This window comes from Manacus vitellinus, unplaced genomic scaffold, assembly GCF_001715985.3.
Source record: "Manacus vitellinus isolate BGI_N305 unplaced genomic scaffold, ASM171598v3 scaffold_14_pilon, whole genome shotgun sequence".
Taxonomy (NCBI): domain Eukaryota; kingdom Metazoa; phylum Chordata; class Aves; order Passeriformes; family Pipridae; genus Manacus; species Manacus vitellinus.
Window position 1 is genome coordinate 12,293,357 of NW_021939063.1, and position 20,426 is coordinate 12,313,782.

The window sequence follows — 20,426 nt, forward strand, 5'->3', positions numbered from 1 at the left end:
GCAAGAAGGTGAGTGTGGGAGAACTACTGGGTTACCCCCATTTGAATGTCAGCATCCACTGCTTTGCCTCAGTGGGCAGCAGGCACCCAAGTCCCCCCACCACTTTGGTTTCCCCATGACAGGGCAGGGCAGGCAGGGCTACGCTCACAGAAATCCAGTTTAAGACATTTTTATTCCTCTGCAGGTTACACTTAGTGTTTAAGAAAATACAGGATCCCTTTTGACATTCATACATTTTTACAGGGGAAAAAATAGGTTTCTCTACTAGGGTGGTTATTAAGCTTGGGCATTCCCAGGCTGACTTCAGGAGGTCCTTGCCTCCCTTGGCTGCCAAGCCAATCCCCTCTGTTCCCAAGCATCACTGCCCCAGTGGCCAGTCCAGGCCTGCAGAGCAGAGCTCATGTCATCACCTCAAGTTAACAAAAAAAAAAAAAAAAAAAAAAGTAAATAAAAAAAAAAAGTCCCCAGTATTTCCAGTTCCACTTTCCAACTGCTCCTACATTGGGTACTGCAAAGGAAGACCTAGGGACAGAGAGTGACTAGACTGCGCACACAAATATCTAAGAGACCCACATTAGTGTGTGTGACTATCTCTAACAGGCAAATAGGTTAATCCCATTTACTAGAAACCTAAAGGAAATATAAATAAGGGTTCCCCACACTTAGCGTAGTCACAAACAGCTACTGGACACCAGGCTCACACTGCCTCCAAGTGCTGCCATGGGGAGAGGGAGGGCAGCGAGGCAGAGCTACTATGAAGCTCAAGGCAAGAAATCCACACGCTTCATGAACAGAGCACACCTGCCCGCAGGCAGCCCCTCTGCTCGCGGGCAACGCTGCGAGAGGGCTGGCAAGCGGCAGCTTTCACTTGGCAGGACACGTCTTTGTGCTGTGTCTGGGCCAAGGGCTTCCTAAAGGCAGCATCATCCACACGGCTGTTACTTCTAGGCTGCCACAGTGTGCAAGAAATTCAAATTTAAACATCACTATAGAAAGCAGATTGAAAAAAGCAGCTGCTGGGGTAAGACCTCCGTGACCCAAGGTGGGCTGCTGCCTAGAGGCAAAGCTGAGGGCCAGGAGGAAGTGAAAGGCTCACTAGACGAGGCGTTAGACAGCGAGCAGCTACCTTCCCTTGGCAGGGCTGCAGCACATTGGCACTAGCAGCAGAAAACAAAACAGATGTTACAAAAGCTTCTTCCAAGCACCAGCAGACTCCACTTGGTCACTGCAGGGAGAGAGATGCACATGGAAAAGAAGTAATACTCTAAGGCAAAGGCCTTTCTCTTCAGGACCTTGGGACACCAGTGCAGCTAAACACACCCCCCCACTGGCTGCTAAGCCCCCCGCAAGCTCTCTGCCCTTCCCACTAACACCAGCTGCCCAAATAGCTCCTGCCCGAGCCTTGCAGGAAAACCACGCGCCAGCGCCCTTCCCACTCCAACTGCCCCGGGCACCAGGCCCTGGGGGCACCACATGCCCTTTCTGCCACTGGCGTTTCTAAAGGGCCGGTGAACGCTGTCCCAACCTTAGGCCTCGCACAGAGGGATATAAGGTATGAGCTGTACTGGGAGGGAACGGGGAGAAAGTGTCAACAAGAGACGTCATCGATCCAAGTGGTTCAAACTCCAGTCCAAGCTGAGGAGCATTAGCTGGTACCGGGAGAGATTTCTGGGAACTCCTTGTAAATCTCCAGGATGATCAGTTTGTCCATCTGGCACTGCTGGTCCTCCTCCTCCTCGCCCAGGATGCGCTGCAGGATGCCCTGCAGGTCAGCGAGGCGGTGCTGGTGCTGCAGATAGGGCGTGGAGCGGATGATGGCGTGCATCAGAGACAGATACTCCATCCTCAGCTGCCAAGTGGGAGGGGAGAGAAACCACAGAGCACAGTGAAAGATTTAAAGTGAGATAAACAAGCATGCCAGCCTCCAGTGCAGCACGAGCACAGGAAGAGCTGCTGCTGCTCCACCAACCAGAGCACGACTCCAGAGGCACCTGCTTTTCCTTAAGGCTTATTAGTAACTATGGAAAACTCTGCTTTTCCCACAGCAACCCAGTGCTGCTCCTCACCCACCCTCAAACACGTGCACATCCCCTGCCTCTTGCGATACCAAACCAGAGAGGTTCCTCCTACTTCTACTACTCACAGAGGGTCCCTATTCCCAAAGATCTCTGGGCTGCAGACCACCAGAAGCCTGGCAGATCTTTCTTCTAATATGCCTATGGCTGGGCAGGATAAATCCCCCCTTTTTCCTCAGCTCTCAAGGTTGATTTGAGCACCCAGAAATGTTGTGCCCAAGACTCCATTCTTGCCTGCAGCAGGAAGCCCTACAGGGGGCCGGGAGAAACACCTGCTTTGGGACTGTGCTCCCTTCCCCAATGCCCATGGGCTGGTGTGAGCACCTTGTCTCCTGGGGAGAGATCAGCAATCTGCCGCACCAGGATGTCTATCAGGACCATCATGTCTGTGTGATAGAAGATGCTGGCTGTGTCCTTGCTGGCAAAGATGTCCTGCAGAAACTTCAGCACGGAGTGTGGTGGCTGAGGTTGATGCTTGAAGATGCAAACTGGATCATCTGGGGGAGGCAGAGAGACTGTGCTAAGCCACATGCTCCCCATTGCCCCCCTCCTCCATCTTCAGAGCACATCCCTTCATTAGACCCTTTGGCTCTGGAGAAGAGGTTGCCCTGCCCTCATCCTGGCCCTCCCTGCCCATGAAGAGATTCATGCCCACAGACCTCAGTGCCTTGCACGAAGGTGTGTAATCAGGATGGAAGCTCTGCAGGGTACCAAGATGAGACCAAACTCATTATGATTAGCATTAATGACTGTTTATGTCTCACCTACCATCCCAGGTGAGAGCTCATTAGCACATGCCTCTCAGTGCCTCCCCTCTTTGCTCAACAGCCACCACTCTTTTTCTCCCTGGTTTATTAAGTCTGGTCCAATGACCCCTCTGAAAAGCACATCAGAGCCTGTACCAAAATTAAGCTTTCACCAGAGACCAGGCTAGTACTGTCCCAGAAGCAAGAAAAGAAACACTTCCAAGTTTAAATGAGTCACCACATCCTGTTCTCTTCCAAAACACATCCCTGCACACCTCATGAGGGCTCTGGGCCACTGCAGCCCTGCCAGCAGTTGTCAGGAAGGCAGGCAAAAAGAGAAGCATCTTCATTAGGTTGTGGTCCCCCCCTCTTTCTTCACCCAGTTCCTCACTGTAAGGTGATCCCTGCAGGGATTCTGGCAGGGAAAGGGCTAAACAAAGGCTTTGGGATGAGGCCAGACAGAAGAGCACTGAGGTGCCGGCTGCCCTCAAGCTGATATAGTGTGGAGACAGTGATTTGTTACCCCAAAGAGAACTAAAGCCAGCGTAAGATGAGCTGCAAGCGTCCCAGGATGAGTTATTTCCAGCAAATCAACAAAATGAATCTCAGGCAGCAAAGCCCCTGTGCTCCAGAAGGTATTAAAAAGCACAACAGTGTCGTGCAGCGCAGGCTGAAAGACCTGGCACTGCTCTTCCCATGGAGATCTCCAGCTTTCCAGCAATCTGCTCTGCAACAGCTCTGAGGTGCAGTGGATTTCATTCCATGCCTGGATCCCACACAATGCTAACCCTCTGCTGGTGATTCCGAAATGCAAAGTTGCACTCTAGGCAGCATTTCGGAAGGCAACAGCTCCCTCTGGATCTCTCCCTCAAGGCAAATGATTGCCAGCACTGGCTGAGGTTTGTGTGCCAGCACTCACTGAGTCCTGCCTGTCCAAGGACAGAAGTGGCCCAGGACCAGTCTTCCTCCCAGACAAGAGCTTGCCCAGGTGGCAGCTGGCCATGTTGTGAGGTGGGGCTGATCTGACCCAGGAGTACATGGAAACCGCAGCCCAGAGGCCACTCCCCTCTTCCTACATGCCATCAGCATCACCTTATTCCTTGTGCAGCTCCATCCTCAACAGTGCAGACTGTCACCCTCACAAACTCACCAGGAAGCAGCACATCCTGCCTGAGCTGACAGGTCCTCAGCTACCTGCATCCCTGACATCCCACCCCATAATGAGCACCAGGCTTGTCTCCCTGAGCCAACATGAGCTGCACCCCCTGCCAGGCACACACAAGAGTGCCACAAACACTCACCTCCTCTGTTCAGCAGCAGCAGCAGCTTCTCTGTGAAAGTCTTGACATTCGAGTGCTTGCTTATTGTAGTCATGATCACACTGTGTTCTGGAACTGAGCAAGAAACCTGTTTAGCACATCCCTTTGTTTCCTGAAGACCATGGTAATAAAAACACATAATGGGGGGATACTATTTCACATCAGTGCTCTGGGGAGCTTTGGGGAACCATAGTCTATCAGGGGTATGAAAAGTTTCAGCCCCACAGAGTGGATGGACAGGGAGAGGGAAGGTGAAGTAAATCTGGAAACAGCACATGAAACACTTGGGCCTTGGTGCTTTCTCTGTACACGATTCCCACGTGGGCTCCCTAAACCTAACCCTGCTGGAACTTAGTCTTGAAATTTCTCTTAAGAAGGGTCCCAAGAGCATCCCAGAAGGGAAAAGTCCTTCCCAGCACTCAACTGTGCAAGGGTATGGGCTCAAGACTTCTTCTAGGAACTGTCCCCTAGCCTGCTTTGGGGGTGATTTGCTATAACTAAAATACATTTACCCTAACAGACCTTAACATGTGTGTGTGTGTGCACTCAGAATCACACAAACAGCACAGCATTGACTATTTCTGTGATCTGTAATATTTCACAGGCTGCAAAGTGCCTCAGGATCCTTTATATTGAAGGGCATCGATATAATATGGTTTTAGAAGAGTTTTTGAACTAATGCTGCACCACTGAACTGCACAATAGATGAATCTTACAGACAGAGGAATAAAAAATTCAATCCACTAATAAGCAACCAGAACATCATTTAACACGTTCTTAGCAACAGAGAACAAGTCACTGCTCTCGGCTACGCCCCAGGTGGGCAATAATCCCCAGAAACACACTGCCTGTCATGCATTACTGCCTAATTACTGCAGCCAGCGAGGATATGGGTAAGTGTGGGAAGGGGTAATGAATGAAAGCAGCAGAGATATACTTAATCAGTCTCCGTGCAATCAACTTTCACATGAAATTAGAAACTTTCACATAAATTTTAATGATGCGCAATTCAAAATAACAGGTAAATTACTGGACACGTCATCACTGCTTTATCCTCCCCTGTCTTCACAAAGTCAAGGATAAAGCCATGAAGCAGAACAAGAGAAACAGAACAACTGGGAGCAACAGGAGACTCTGGGTTAAGGAGTGGCCTTTTTTAGCAGGACCTGGAACTACGCTCCAATCTTCCAACAGGATTCAAAACACACAGGCAGGTTGAGGGCAAGTGCCCTTCTCTGGGGACTTGATGCACTGCCTGTCCTCATGACCATATTTTCCTCTAGGATTCTGCACCATATTTAAACACAGTGTAGTGCCCAAGACTAGGGGAGCTGGAGGGGTGGTTATAGCACCATCAAGACCCAGTGAGATTCTCCCTCCCCATTCTTCACACCATCACTCCAGACCACTGAAATCCTGCCAAGGCAGAGCAGCACCAATTCAACCTGGAATGTGGAGATTGAAGGCCAGAAGGACGTTGACAAATAAGTCAGGCAGCTGGTCAGTGGTGTCCGAGGGCAGCCCATCCTCAATCACATCCAGCAGGAATTGCACAAACTGAGAGTTGAGATGTTCTGCACAAAGAGAAAGGGGCATTTACAGCACAGTGAAAATAAACCAAGCAACAAGGGACCATACACAGACCCCTTCTCTGTGCTTTTATGCTTGAAAACCATTAGTGGAGTGCTAATGTCAGCCTCCAGGGAATGAACAGCCCTACAAGTGGACTAGACAGACCACTGAAGTGTCTTTGTGTAAGAGACAAGTGGCTCAGAGAACTGTCCATGGTGCAAGGGAACAGTGAAATTTGTTCCCCCATTGGCAATTTTTTTTGAGTAAATAAAACACCAAATCCTGCTCTAACTGTTTCAGCACCACTGCTGTCAGTGAAGGCTTCAAGGTAGGAAAAGATTTGTATTCTTGACCACTGGTTTAATTAATCTATTTAAAAAAAAAAAACCTAATAATCTAGATCATTAGTAATAACCCTTTTTTCAATTTAGCTATTAGGAAAGCTCAGGAGCTCATGCAAATAAGTCCACCTGCAGGAAATAATTGCCAGGGTTACATGAGGAGAGAAAAGCAGGAGGTGTGGAAGCTCACTCTGGTCTCTATCGCATCAGTTTAAATCTTTTATGTGTTTACTGGGTGTTAAGTAAAGGTGCTGAGGAGATACTTATATCTACTGCATTTCTAGGAAAACTAAGCCCAGAGTTTCCCAAGTACAGGGAACAAAACATAGCCTTGGCTAGAAGCAGTCAAGGGCTTTCTGGCTGAAGGCTGAAAAGACAGAGGAGAAAACAGGCAGAACATTTACACTTCATTATTGACTGCAAAACCCTTAATCATCTCCACTTCCCCTAAGAGCTTAAACTACACAGGGCTGCACTATCCTGTTAGAAAAGAGACCAGAAAGAGGCCACATTATGCAGCTGACAGCCTTAGTGGGCGTTCATGGAGGGATCTGGGATCTCAGCCTCATCAGCAGACAGTCTCTAAAGCAAGTAAGAGGTGTGTGCTTTCACAGAGGCCAGAGGTAAACCAAAATGCCACCTAGTTACAGTGATGGGCAAATCCACGTCTTCTACAGTGTGGCATTCAGTCCTCCACTGCTCTAACCCAGAGTTAGAGCAGTGTGCTGCTGCAAATCTGGCATCTCAGCCCAGTGCTTCAGCTGCCAGGCTCTACTGATAAAGGACAGACCCTACCCTTGCTGAGCCTTCCACTGAGCTGTCCCCACCTTGGCCAAAGGTCCCTTCCCTGTGTCTGCCAGCACGCCCCAGATGTCCCCCCATCAGCTCTGCTGTCCTGCCAAGCTGTGAGCACAACCCACTCTTACCATAGTGGTGATATGGCAGGGGCTCCCCCATGGAGAACATCATGGCCAGCACCAGGGCAGAGTAGCACATCTTCTGATGATCTGCAAGACAAAGGTCCTGCCATTAGTTCTTCTGAGGGAGTGAAACTGCTCCACAGCTGCAGCTGGGAAGCCACACATTTAGTACAGGCATTTAACACTGGTTAGCCTGTTCCTCAGTCCTGTGTTGACTGAGCTGTAAGGGTGTTTTTCCCCCGTTTTAGCACACCACACGCCTTCTGTGCCATGTGTTTCCAAAGCAATTTAAAAATAATCACAACAAGAATCCTTGATTTTTTTTCCTCTCCACTTCAGAGGATCTAGGCAAACTTAATCTGAATAATTAAAAACCTCCCCTGCACAGTCCCAGGACACATCCCATAGTTATGTAATTGCTGAACCCAGAAAAAGCATCCATCTGGCCACCTCAAAATACTGCCTGTTCCAACCAACACCACCCCCAGACAGCCAGGCTGCTTGTTACCATCTCTGCACTGCTCTATTTTCGCTACCTCAGCTCTGCCTGGAGGTATAAAAGGTCCCTGGGGAGACCAGATCACTGCTCAGGACTCGGGCTGTGCATCTGCCCACCTCCCAGGCCACACGTTCCTCCAGCAGTGATACATCCCACAGCCTGCTGGTCCAACACAATTTTCATTGGCAGCAGCTATTGGTGAATGTTCCCCAGAACCCCTGCCAGTGCCTTTCCTGAATTTTAATTAATGGATACGTCTCAACAGATATTTGCAGAAGGAAAAAAAAAAGGCATGGAATAGGATCTGTGTCACCATCTAATGTAGCCTCCAACCAGTTCAGCAAGTCTGAAGACAATAGGAAAGTGAATATTACTATGTATAGGCCACTACACATACTGGTTAAATACAGTTCCAGCTGCATCTGCCAGAAAGAGCCCAGGGGCATTTGTTACAAGGAAGCTGAGGGTCTATTTATAAAAAACTGACCAAAACTACTTTTCATTAGAGGACAAAAAGTTCCCTCAATGTATGATGCTTCTCTCAGCTGTACTGCTGCCCTGCATGACACATGCTGGTTCCAGTACCCTCTCCAAAGGCTTTAAGGTATTTCACTTCTTCATGCACAAATCAACCCACCTCTAAGCACCTGCACCCTGCAGTTTGGCTTTGACTGCATAGCCACATGCCTTCACTGTCACCACATACTCCTGGACTTGGCCAAAAGACTTGCAACACTTGGCAGCTCTCAGATTCATTGTTAGCATGGGGGACAAAATGCTACTGAGTCATTCCAGCCCTGTGCCCCTGGAAAGTCAACTCTGTGAGCAAAGCCCCTATAAACAAAGCACACACAGACTTTATCAGAGCTCCACCAGATGCCTGAGTTTTCAAATAGCAAACACTTTGAGTAAAAATAGATCACTGGGGGCTTAACCAGAGATACTACAGCATTAACAAGATTAAGACTTTGTAGGAGAGCACTCCAGACCATGTGGCAGCAAAGGAAAGCTGGAAATGGTTGTTTACTCTTGGTAAACAGAGAGGGAGGATATTTAATGACTTAATTATAATTCACACTTATATAAGAAGCTCTCAGCTATAAGGTGACAGTGATGCCAAAGCTCTCTGTAGCAAAAAAGGGATCTGACAAACTGTTCACAATTTCTTCATTCTTTCCTCCATGGCTTCACAAGTTGGGTATTGGAGGCAGGATACTGCAGATACACAGGAACCTGCTGTTCCCACATTCCTAGAAAGGCTTTCATCAACAAAACATTTTCTCTCATCACGTCAGGAGCAATGAAATAATGAACTGAGAACCAGAAGCCAGTGATAAACATGGTTGTAGCAAATATGGAGGAAGAGACTAATTAGAGATGGAAGGGAGGAGGGCAGTTTTACATGTCCTTGGCCCATCTGCCATTAACTGATGTCCATTCATCTTGGCTGACAGCAGACTCCATGACTAGGAGGCAAATCTTGGTCTATTTCCCTAAGGACAAAAAAAAAAAATAAAAAATCAAAGGATACTGAAACCACTCAGAAGGCTGAACCTGGGGCAAATCCAGATTAACCACGGACACTCACCCTGCACAGACTCTACAAGTTTTTGGGGTGTCCCAGCTGCAGCAGGACTCATCCAACACTCACAGTGCCAAAGAACACAGTAATTGTCAGTCAAAACACAGCTTTTTTTTTTTTCCTTCCAGAGCAACACCAGTGGCTGCAAGAAAGTAAATAGCATTAAAGCAGTTCTCTTGAAGCAGAGAGACTGCTCATGACAGACTCATAAGCATCACTGAAGTAGCCATGAAGGGCAGGAGAGATGCAGCTGTTTTCATTTCTGAAGCCTGCTGAGATACTGGTAGGAAACTATTATGTCTGAAAGGTATTTCTCAGAGGCCTTCAAAGACCTTGCTTCCACCCTCTAAATACAGCAGTGTAAAATTCAGGCCCTAGGAGCAGACACAAATGTCTGCAACTGAAGGGAGAGGAGCCTGAGAGCTGACTGGCGAGTACACTGAGCTGCAACAAGGGAGAAAGTCACGATTACAGACTGGATTATCCCTGTCTGTTTTCTTCGGAATTGTTCTGGCTAATTCTGACTCACTGTGGCTTATTATAAGGTCTTCTTACACTGATAGATGGGCAGGCCAGCTGCAGCAGAGGGAAGGGGCTGTCCAGAAGCAATAAGACCCAAGCATCTGGCAGAAGAATTGGCCAGCAGCCAACACACCGCCTGCATTAGTCCCAGGGAAAAGTCCTTCTCATCAAAGGCACCCAGCATCCATGCACAGAGCTTCTGCCTCGCCTGCTCTTCAGTAATAAGGCAGGAGGGATCCCACAGAGCTGCTGCAGTCAGTTCCACACTCCCCAGTTGCATAGTGCTGGCACTGATTGCTCTGGCTCCAGGCACCACAGAAAGGCTTAGCTGTTCTGCAGCATGTCACGGATCAGCTGCTATTCCCCAGTTTTTAGCACCAAAATAAGCTCAAGGATTCAAGGTCATGTTTTCACTGAAGGTACTGCTTGCCATTTGCTGGCAGAACATGGAGCCATAAGCATCAAATGGTAGGAGGGAACTACTAAAGCCTTAGAACACCTCTGAAGGACAGACCTGTTTTGGTCAAGGGTGGTTACTTCTCTGCAGCCCTGCTGTGAAGACCAAGAGGACTGGATGCTGCACAGATAACACTGCACAAGCACCTGCCATAAGCTCAGCACAGGGAAGGCAGCACAGGATCAGGACACCCATTTGTGAGGCTCCTGTATCCACACAGCAGTCTGTCAGCAAAGGAAGAGCAGCTTTTCACCCTTCAACTGTACTGGAAAAAACCCTCACCTTGAGATGAAGTTAGGGAAAGAGGAGATGCTGCAGAGTTGCAGGTTGGTAGTTTGGAGGACACAGCAGAGCCACTTCTCACCCACTTCCACTGCAATGCTTTTTGGGTCCCCAAAACAGAGCTAACTCTTGCTGGGAGACAGGCCTGCTCCAGCCATAAGTGCTACTTGGAGATCAGCAGAGGTGTGCAGAATTCCCCTAGGTCAGACCTCAGTGCTCCATCACACCAAGAGGCTGAGTCACTTTGTGCTGTCTGGGATGAGACAGGCCCAGGCAAAACACAGCATCACAGTGACCAGCCAAGGGTTAACAAGGGTGACCAGCCTGCCCTGCCTGCACAAAGGCAGCTCAGGGACAGGGCAGGAGACAAAACCCTGTTTGGTCATGGTGCACAGGATGCTCAGCTGCAGACTATCTTTGTGAATTAGTGATGGAGGCACAATTAAGTTTATTTTTGGTAGCACGAAAATCAGGAGAAATGTTGCCACAGAAGCACAGTCATAGCCCCATAACCAAGTATTATTTGCTTCTTGGCAGGAAAACCTCAGCCTGGAGAAGATGCTTCTCATGCGTAACCAGATCAAACAACAACAGCGTGATGAGTTCATGACACAGAATTGGTAACAGACGAATTGATACAGCAGTAGCACAAAAAGAGAGCACAGACAACACTGGAGTAATGATCACAGTCATTCATCCCACCAGCCCTTTGCCCTGCCCCAAAACACTATTTTTCAGGCCCTCCTCACCTCTGAAATGCCTGCATTTCAAAGCATCCGAGCAAAGATGAGTGCAAAGCCATGCAACAGGCGTGACTTCCACCTCACATAGTCCTTTCCAGACACAAAGACACAGCCCCATTAGTCCTGTCCACCACAGTCAGGTTGGCACAGTCTGTGGTGGGAAGCTGGGGACAGGAACAATTCCAGCGGTCATCTTGGACATTTACTTGGTTCACATGAAAGGGATGTGATGGTCCCTGGCCTGTGCAGACCAGTCAATTCCTACAGTCTTATCACCAAATTATACCTCTCCACAGCTCCATGACACCTGCAGCAAACCAACAGGCTACAGACTGCAACCAGGGCAGCAAGGCTGCAAACACCAGGCTCTTCTGATTTGATCCACATGGTCACTGAACAGTCACAATTAGCACAAAACAATGGATTTTTTATATTCCTTTAAAGGAAAAAGTAATATATGACACTGACAGCACTGGTGGCCTACAGGCTGACTTCAAAATGGGGATCAAAGCTGTGACTGATCAGGATTGGGCATGTCTGGGGAGCTGGGGAGTATTATTACACGTTCAACTTGTTCTCAGGTTCTTCCTGTGCTCCTGGCTGCTGGGCTAGACAGTAGCTCTGAGGGACGCCAGCAAAATCTGACCACTCTACCACCACCAAGTTTTAGAGCAAATGGATCTCAAAGGGAAGGAAGAACATTATTTTTCATGGCAGTGACAGGTCATCCTAACAAAGGGAGCAGGAGAACAAAGTAGAAGGAACCTGAAGGCGAAGCCTAGGTATGGAAAGCAAAGAGCTGGGAAAAGCAGGGCTGTGGCACTATCCTGCAGAGGACAAGGACCACACCACCATCTCCCTTGGCCCAGTGGTGGAGAGAAGGCCCTCTCCTTTAACTAGCACATATCTCATTCACCAGGGAGAAACACCACAAAGATTGAGTGTAGAGTGCTGAGAAAAACTCTTTAAGAAACTGCAGAGACCTTTCTTGAGATCTGCAGGTGTCTCTTGTCAGCATCATGAAACAAAACTGGAACAGCTCAAAATGTGTTTTAAGACACCTACAAGAAGTGACACAGATCATTAATGGGATGTTCAAGAGCTGGAGGGCCTCGCACTATTGGACTGAAACATCCCCTCCTGTGCATCCTCAATTTACAGCTGTAATAACCTGAACAACTTTAAAATCAGACACCATTCTGCCCAGAGCACTGGGCATGCAGAGCAGCCAGGCAATGGGGGGCCATCAGTGCTGCTGCAAATCATTTAATGGAAAGACACGTTCCAGGGACCTGGGTACAAGCAGCTCTGGCTCACCCTGTGTGTGGGTCTGCATGTCCCGGGCCAGCTCCATGGGCAGCACAGAGTTCACAAGCGTTGAGATGACGGCAGCATCCAAGTTGCACATGGCCCCGAAGCACTTCAACAGCAGCAGCCGCAATGGCACCCTGTGCTCCTGCAAAAACAAGGCATTAGTTCAAACCATGTCACAGGTGAGGGCTGACTCTGAGGCAGAGACATAACTCCTAGAAGTTCCCGCTGTTGGGAAGCCTCAGACCCTTCCAGGGTGACAGAGAACCCAGAAGCTCTACAAGCTGTTAACAACAGCACAGGAGTTCACACGATACTGTTCAGAACTAGGCTGGCTATGGGTGTTTGGCACATGTGGTCAGAGGGCATGTGGCAGCCAAAGCTCAGATCTCAGATGCCCCAATTCATCCACTAAATGTGATAACACACCAAAAACCTACACCCATCCCCAGCAAACAGGTTGGATATGCTGGAGCCAGGATTCCCTGAGCACACTAGGGTTTTGCAAATGCTGCTCTGATTGAGGTTTCCTGACAACACAACATTTGTAAACCCTCATCAGCACATGATGGTCAATGAACAGGACAGGACCAGCTCCTCCACTGTGATGCTGCTGGGTTTGTGCTGGGAGCAGAGGGTATAACCAGAAAGTTCTGGGACACACGAGGAATTTCAGCAAAGACAATGCTCAACCTGCAGCTCCCATGGAGGAACTCTGATGCTGGGGTAATGTTCGTACTCCAAACTCAGCCAACAGCTCCAGGGGTTCAGAGAACAGAAGTGAGCCAAGCCCTGGGACTGGGCATGACAGCAGCCAGGACAGGAGACCCAACTGTCCCCACCTGGTCAGGCTTCCTTGAAGTCTTGGTCAGAGAAGAGCAGGCTGTGAAAGTCAACAGGCTCTGTTGTGCCCCGCCTGCCTTCCCTCTGCTCTCAGATGTGTTACAGTCCCCTGATGCTGAGCTCTGACACAGAAGTGCCAGATGAAAGTGAAATGCCACAAGACTTGATGTGCTGTAGCTGAGGACTTAGGGAGAAGATGGGAACAAGTTTCCAACCCCCACGGAATCCTACAAGAGCACATTCCAGGAAGGAGAGGGGCAAAGCAATGCTGCATAGGCGTTGAAAGCAAAACTTTCATTTCTTCCTCTGAATACTGATTTCATTTCTCATTCCCAAGGCTTCTACTCACTACCTACTTTCCTAAGCAAAGTTATTTACTAATGCACAGGAGTGCATCAATTAAAAGAGGAGCAGTCACAGCCTGTCAGCTTTCCCAAGGCATCCTCAGAAATATTTCCTCTAGATATCAGTGATGCCAATGCTGTCCCTCAATGGCATGGTAAAAGCAGCAAGCTTCACCCTTGGCAGTGCTAGCTACTGCTTCAAAGTCTGCTCTTTCACACAGTTTTCATGCATAGCAGTGACATTAGCCAACACTCGAAAGGGATATGCTGCAACTCCAGCTAGACCACAGAACTGTCCTACCCAAGGGAAACATCTTATATACATTCATCATACCAACCCTGCTCTTTTGCATCTTCAGGGAAATCTCAAGAAAGAGAGAACTGGTGCATTCTGCCACCTTACCATCTGATAATATGCCACAAGGGATAGGACAGATTCAAATTCATTCTTCTTGCACATTTTCTTGCAAACTTCTGGGTCTGCATCTGTCTGGAAGGAGGAATAGACAGGTCAGCCCAGTGGCACATCAAGACACAAGGTGCCTGCTGCAGGCACCTTGAGGGATTCCAGTTCCTTTCAGATCTTAGCAGCCCCAGCCCAACCACCTCACAAAGAAACTGAAGGCAGAGCTCAGGAACCACCACCCTTCAGATTCTGCATCAAAGTGAATTCTTGAGACACGCCTCTGTCATACAGCACATCTTGGGCTGGAAACATCTAAAACATGACCTGAGCAGCACCTTATTGAGTGCATCGTACAGTTACACAGGGCAGCTCCAGCACTGTTCCCATCCTGAGAAGTACATCTCCTCCCACTCCTAAGCTATGAGGAATGGTTTCACAAACCCCCACTCTGCCTTGCCCTGCAGGCCCACGGCACAGGCCGTATGTTGAGTGACAAAGACCCCAGCGCTTATTACAGAAGATTTACCTGTTCTGCTTATGTCAGAACAGGAGAGGAATACAAAACAGTGCCAGAGCAAACCCCTAACACAGATCATGTCATTGCACTGAGGGCAGCTCCCATATCATTACACTCCCTGGACACAGATGGGCTTGCACGTGTATTCCCACTGCTGCTCACTGTGGGGATGTGCCTCTCCTGTATGCACAGATATGGTGAGATGCTTTGTACTTTCTCACAGAAACAGCTTTAAAGCTCACTTTCAAGGCAGCCAAAGAATTTTCTTCACATGTAATGAGCCCCACCCCACAGATACTTCCCAGTAACAGAGGATGTATTAAATGGAAGATGTTTTAAATGGGCCCAGCAGTGCAATAACTCTCATAGGAGACTTCCAGGCTTTCTGTGAGAAGGTGGGTTTTTTGGAGGTGAGGGTTTATACTCTCCTGTGATAGGTAAATACCACAGCTACCATGACGAATATCTCAGTAACACTTTTCAGAACAGCTCTGTAAGGTGGAGTAGAGAGTAGAAGGCAGCTCAAGAGCGCTGCAGACCCCATATAGGAGAGCAGGGTTTCACTCTGACAGTAAAGGATGCACAAGAAACCTATGCCCCCTGAAACAGCAGATCTGATGGCAAAATAGGGGTGAAGGAGGTCAGAAAAAGGAACTTCACCAGGGCTGCCTACTCTGCTCTGGCAGTAAAGAGAAAAATTTACTCACCAGGATGCGAAGTAGCTCCTCCAGGTAGCAGCAGATGACATTCTCATCCTCATAGAGTGCCCAGCTGCGCTGCTGAGCATCATCCTTGTGCCTGGCCAGATCTGCAAAGATCACCTCCAGCCGCTGCTCATCGTGGCAGATCTGGCCCGAGGGCAGCCCCGCACTCAGGTTCTGCAGAGACAGCAAAGCCACTGGTTAGTGGGGCCCTGACAGCTCAGTGTTGTTTGGGTGCCTGTTTCCTCCAATCTTGTCTCAGGACTGGCAGTTGACCTCATTCAGTCAGGAGCTGGCAGTACAAAACCAGCAAGTTTAAGACACATGTTATTTCGGGTCTCATACTTTTGGAGACTCTACTCTCTGTAGATTCTGAAAATCATCCTGAGAATGGGAAAAGTCAAACCCATCTGGCATGAGTTAGGACCACTGCTGCACAGCAGCTGAGCACCCCCAGTAAAACAGACATGTTCTGGACACCAAACCACCACACTGCACAACTGCCTCTAGGAAGGAGAAGTTCCCTTTGCTGCCCACTCCCTCCAGCCTTTAATCCTTGGCTCAAGAGCAAGCACTTGTATGGTGCTTCACATGCCAACTGCTCAATACTAGGTCTGGATCCTCTGCAGCAAGGACAGGAACCAATTCACCGTTGGCTGGTTTGGTTCTGCTTTCTTCCAAACAGCAGAGCTGGGCCACCATTCACCACAGCTCTGAAGTGTGAAGCTACTCAGCAAATCTCACTGCACATACTCCTTTCTAAAGTTGCTGACAACTGCATCCCCACCACTTCTACCTCATACACAACCTTACTATGAAGGCCTCACACTTTGGTTGCCTTTCCTTCACTTTTCCTCTCCTTCAAGAAAGAGAGGGGAGTAGTTGGGCAGTGTTTAATCTTCCCCAAGAGCTGCTGTGCTCTGTGATTTAGGATCAGCCTCCAGGACCCAAGTATATCATATGAAATACACGGTTTTCTGAAATCAGGGCAAGAAGGGGGCTCGGTACATGGAACTGAGCTGGTCACAGGTGATGAGCCCAGGCACCATTAAGAGAGGCAAAGATTAATTTATAGAAGAACTTAAATGATACACACAAGGGTCTAGCAGCAGTGACAACAAGCAGCAGGAGATCAGCAAGGTGGAAGAGAACCAAGCTGAGAAATTCAAACGATAGAGAAAACAAACTCACTGAGACCAAATTCTTAACAATTTTTGGATGAAGCTGTCTTACCACGTGCAGCAACGAGTCATGATCACGCAGTGGGAAAGGGCCTTTACAGTGTCTTGCCCTGGAAACCCAGAGAAGATTTAGTCCTGTCGTGGTGCAGCTCCTTCCAACAGGCTGGCTGTGCAGGCAGGGGCAGTGGTGACACTTGCACAGTCACACACCCACATGTGGACGGCCAAGTGCCGGAGCTGCACCCTTCCTGATCACCTCCCACCCTCCAGCCCTCTCTGGGAAAACCACTCCAGGTTTAACAGTAGTGTCTCACCTGCTTTTTTAGAGACAGAATTGTTAGACACTTGCTTTGGGGTATTTGGGGTATGAATTATTTAGGACTTGCAGTCTATGCTTCAGTTATACAATGAAAAAGTTTTCTTGTTGTTGCTGCTTGTTACATAATTTTTGTGAGTCAGGTAATGAAGGAAAGACTGTGCTTGTTTAACACAAGCCTCTGTACAGTCTTAAGTTTTTGGGCAGCCGTGGGTGGTCTAGCAGAAAAGCAGGTAACCAGCTGTGAGAGAGCATGACAGCTTTCAGGAGCCGAGTACAAACACAAGAGAATCTCCCACTGAATGGTGATTTATCACAAGAGCAAATACATTAAGAGAATCACTTTATCTTGCCATCTCCCCCTTCTCCTTAGGAAGACCTACAGCACTGCAGTGTCACCTGCCTGTCCTCACGTGTCCCAGCTGCTTGGGAGGGTTCTCCATTTATGTACCTTACTTGCATCCTCCTCACCAGAGCAGTGCAGGGCCAGTCCTACCTCTGGGACACTGCTGGGACATCTTTTTGGATGATCATTTTAATGAGTACTTATTTTAATGATCACTCTGTTCAGCCTCTTATCACTAATCTGCTTTCTCCAATCCTTCATCTGCAGCCCTTGACAACTCTCCCCAGCATCAAGCTCCTAATGGACTTGGATGAGATCAATCTACTAACAAGCTCTTCCACCCAACCAGTGTAACTACATTCACACTGTCTCAATGCAGTCTCAGCACCATCCTCTGCCCTCTCACCACCAGGGTCAGGTCTCTGCTCATTAAACGTCTTGGCAGCTACTACAACCTGCAGCATCATCATATGGTGGTTTCCAGGAATCTGCTGGAGAGCCCATAAGCAGAAGGAGGTTTTGGTATTTCTAACAATGCCATTTTGCATTATCTTGCTGCTTCGAATGGTTCCTTCCCCCCCAGCCCAGCAGAACAAGCTGGTGCAGGGATTTTGTTCCTCCTGAGCAGCCCAAAAACATTTTAGGAACTTTATCATACCCACACTGCTCAGAGGTGACCACACCTGCCATACAAACCCAGCTGCCGTCCTGCCCATTTCTTCTTCACCCCCTCCCATTCTTCCCTCTCCACCACCCCACCAACAAGTGTGATGGATCACCACTGCCATGGATACACACATCTACCACCATTTTCTCTCCATATGAGTCCCAAAACCATATAGCAGGTTCCAGGCACCTGCAGCCCAATGCACATTTGCTCCACAGACATTCCCAGCAGTTCTGGAGGACTGGGACCCAGCTACAGCTCAACTGAGATGGCTGCACATGAAGACCCTGCCAAGGACCTTCATAAAGTCTCCTCCAGAAATCAGCAAAGAAAAGACTTGCCTAAGCACTAATGTATTCCTCCCACCCTCCAGATTCCCTTTTGTTACAGTATTTCACTGAGGAGGAGCCCTTGGAACAGCCCAGCCAAAGGACTCAGCCTTGAAAGCACTCACCCTGCTGACCTTCCCCTTCTCTCGGGCGAGCAAGGGGACAAAGCTCCCATGGGGAGACACTGAGCCCTAGAGAAGCTTTTGTGTCTTGTCAAAAGCAAGTCTCCTTTCAGCAAAGCTGAATCAATGAATGAATGGGAAGGCAGCCCCATGGCATCAGGGGAAGGAGAGGGGCTCAGCCACATCAGCCATGAGCTGTGTCAGAGCTTGTTGGGGACAACAGGGGCTGGTGACGGGCAGCTCGGAGCAGGTCACAGCCCAGCACTACAAGGGAAACCCCCTCCAGAAACATGTCACCTCCCACACCAACTTCCTGACTTGTTCCTCCATCTCCAACACATCCAAGAATGGTTTGACCCTGCTCAGCAGCCTGGGCTGATCTATAAGATCCAGCTGCACTACACACCTTTTTCAGCAGTTTTCAAGCTTAAATTTAAGGCAACCAGAGATAGGTCTGAGTCACAACTACAACACAGCAATGCTAATGTAATAAGAAGCAGATAAGTGATTTCTAAGTGCTCTCTCTCAAGGTGCAGCCAGCTTGTGCATTGGGCAATTTTTGCTGCCACACACTGAGTTTAATAAATCCTCAAAAATTAACCTCCCTAGACAAGACATCTACAGTGCTACTCCCTCCTCTGAGATGGGAGATAATCCAGCAGAGCTAAAGGTAATCACATATCACCAATACATACTAATCCAAGTGATTCTCTAGAAGCTCAAAAACCAGGCAGCATCTTTAGTTCTGTCCAAATTTTCAACAAGTTGCCTTGAAAGACAGCTCCAGTTTAGACAGTCACTGCAGCAATGCCTTTGAAAAGAGGTTTCGTTTCCCTTTGCACATCTTGCCCAGTCACTGTGTCACTCAGGGACAAGAAGAGGGGCCATTTCCAAGGCCAGGGTAAATGCTGACACAGGGAAGCCAAGTAAGCAATTTTGCTCCTGCAGATCAGGCTTCCCCAAATAGTATGGCACCTCTAAAGCATCTTTCCTAAGGTGTGAGCTCCTCAGCATGCTCCTTGTCTCTGCTGTTCCCCCATCTTAGCCTTAAGTCACCTCTCCAAAAGCAGGAGCAGGATGCTGTCCCAGCAGAAAAGTCTTTTATTCTTTAAAACACACATGCCTGGGTAGACTCCACACTAGAGGATCAGCAAGGTAAATAAGAAGGAAGTGCCACTGCCAGTCAACCTTCAGAAGGCACTGGGGATACAAGTGAGGTAATGGATTCTGGAATTGATTTAGTAAACCACTGAGCTGACTTTAAATTAAGACTGGAATAGGAATAGAAAGGATATAACTAATTAAAGAACACGATACAAAAGGTTGAAGCAGGTGTGGTATGAGCAGACCAAAGCTTTAAATCAAAGCTGATATCTTGCTCTGTTTTAGGGAGTGGAAGAAAAAAAACCTTGAAAAATATGCAAGAGGAGAATTGCCCACATATTTGCATGGACTGGGGAGTAGAGGGATTTCAGAAGTTACAAATTAAAGAAAAAAAGTCCTTGACCTAGAACTGACGACTCAGCAACAATTCTATGCAGAAACCCTTGAGAATGTGGAATGATTTGGTTTAATGAACAACACAAAGTCAACGATAATAATTTGTATCTTTAAACTACACTGGTGAAGCTATGGCAGTACAACCACCCTACAAGTACACATGACTGCCCTTCCAACTGCTAGAGCTGGTCTTCTACACCAGGTGAACAACCTCACCTGGGACCAGGCCCCCACATATCAGCAGAGCTACATCCTCTCTATGGGACACTGAGGAAAAATGCACAACCACAACATTTACACTTGAGCACTCTGCAAGTTCATCTGGGCTCTCCTAAAAGCTATACTGCTCAAGATAGGTGTGACAAGGTATTATGAGATGGGACAGGACCTTCTGCTGTGTCTCTATACACTACTGGTCATTTTAAGGTCCCACAGATGTCCTAGGTTACAGATATTGTACCAGATATGAGTAGATCCATATTTGTCCCTGCACCAGCATCAGAATTTCTTACCATCTTTTTCAGGTTGGTCTGCAGCAATGGCCATGAAATTGAGGTTTTCAAATCCCCTCTGCAGAAACCTGGCACTAAATGACTTCTGTGGAATTAAGCTTATTGTATCCCGAGTACAGGTATTAACAATAAAAATAGTATTCAAATCTTGGACAAGGTCCAAGTAACAGAAAACTGAACTTCTCAGCACTCAAGTCAGAGCCGGAACATTTGCTTGAAACAGCTAAATTTTTTTGCTGAGTCTAGATCACACATTGACAGGGCATTGTAACT

At 48.2% G+C, this 20,426-nt stretch overlaps 1 protein-coding gene across 1 annotated transcript in view; it reads right to left on the bottom strand.

The window, feature by feature from the left end:
* Positions 1-98: 98 nt before the first annotated feature.
* NCKIPSD (NCK interacting protein with SH3 domain) overlaps positions 99-20,426 on the bottom strand; it is a 29,976-nt gene continuing 9,648 nt past the window's right edge. The window contains exons 5-12 of the mRNA XM_018068477.3: positions 15,187-15,357; positions 13,960-14,046; positions 12,376-12,514; positions 6,980-7,060; positions 5,586-5,714; positions 4,123-4,215; positions 2,400-2,572; positions 99-1,849 (exon numbers count right to left, since the gene is read on the bottom strand). Coding sequence (XP_017923966.1) covers positions 1,646-1,849; positions 2,400-2,572; positions 4,123-4,215; positions 5,586-5,714; positions 6,980-7,060; positions 12,376-12,514; positions 13,960-14,046; positions 15,187-15,357 — 1,077 coding nt within the window. The 3' untranslated portion in view covers positions 99-1,645. The remainder of the gene's footprint in view (positions 1,850-2,399; positions 2,573-4,122; positions 4,216-5,585; positions 5,715-6,979; positions 7,061-12,375; positions 12,515-13,959; positions 14,047-15,186; positions 15,358-20,426) is intronic.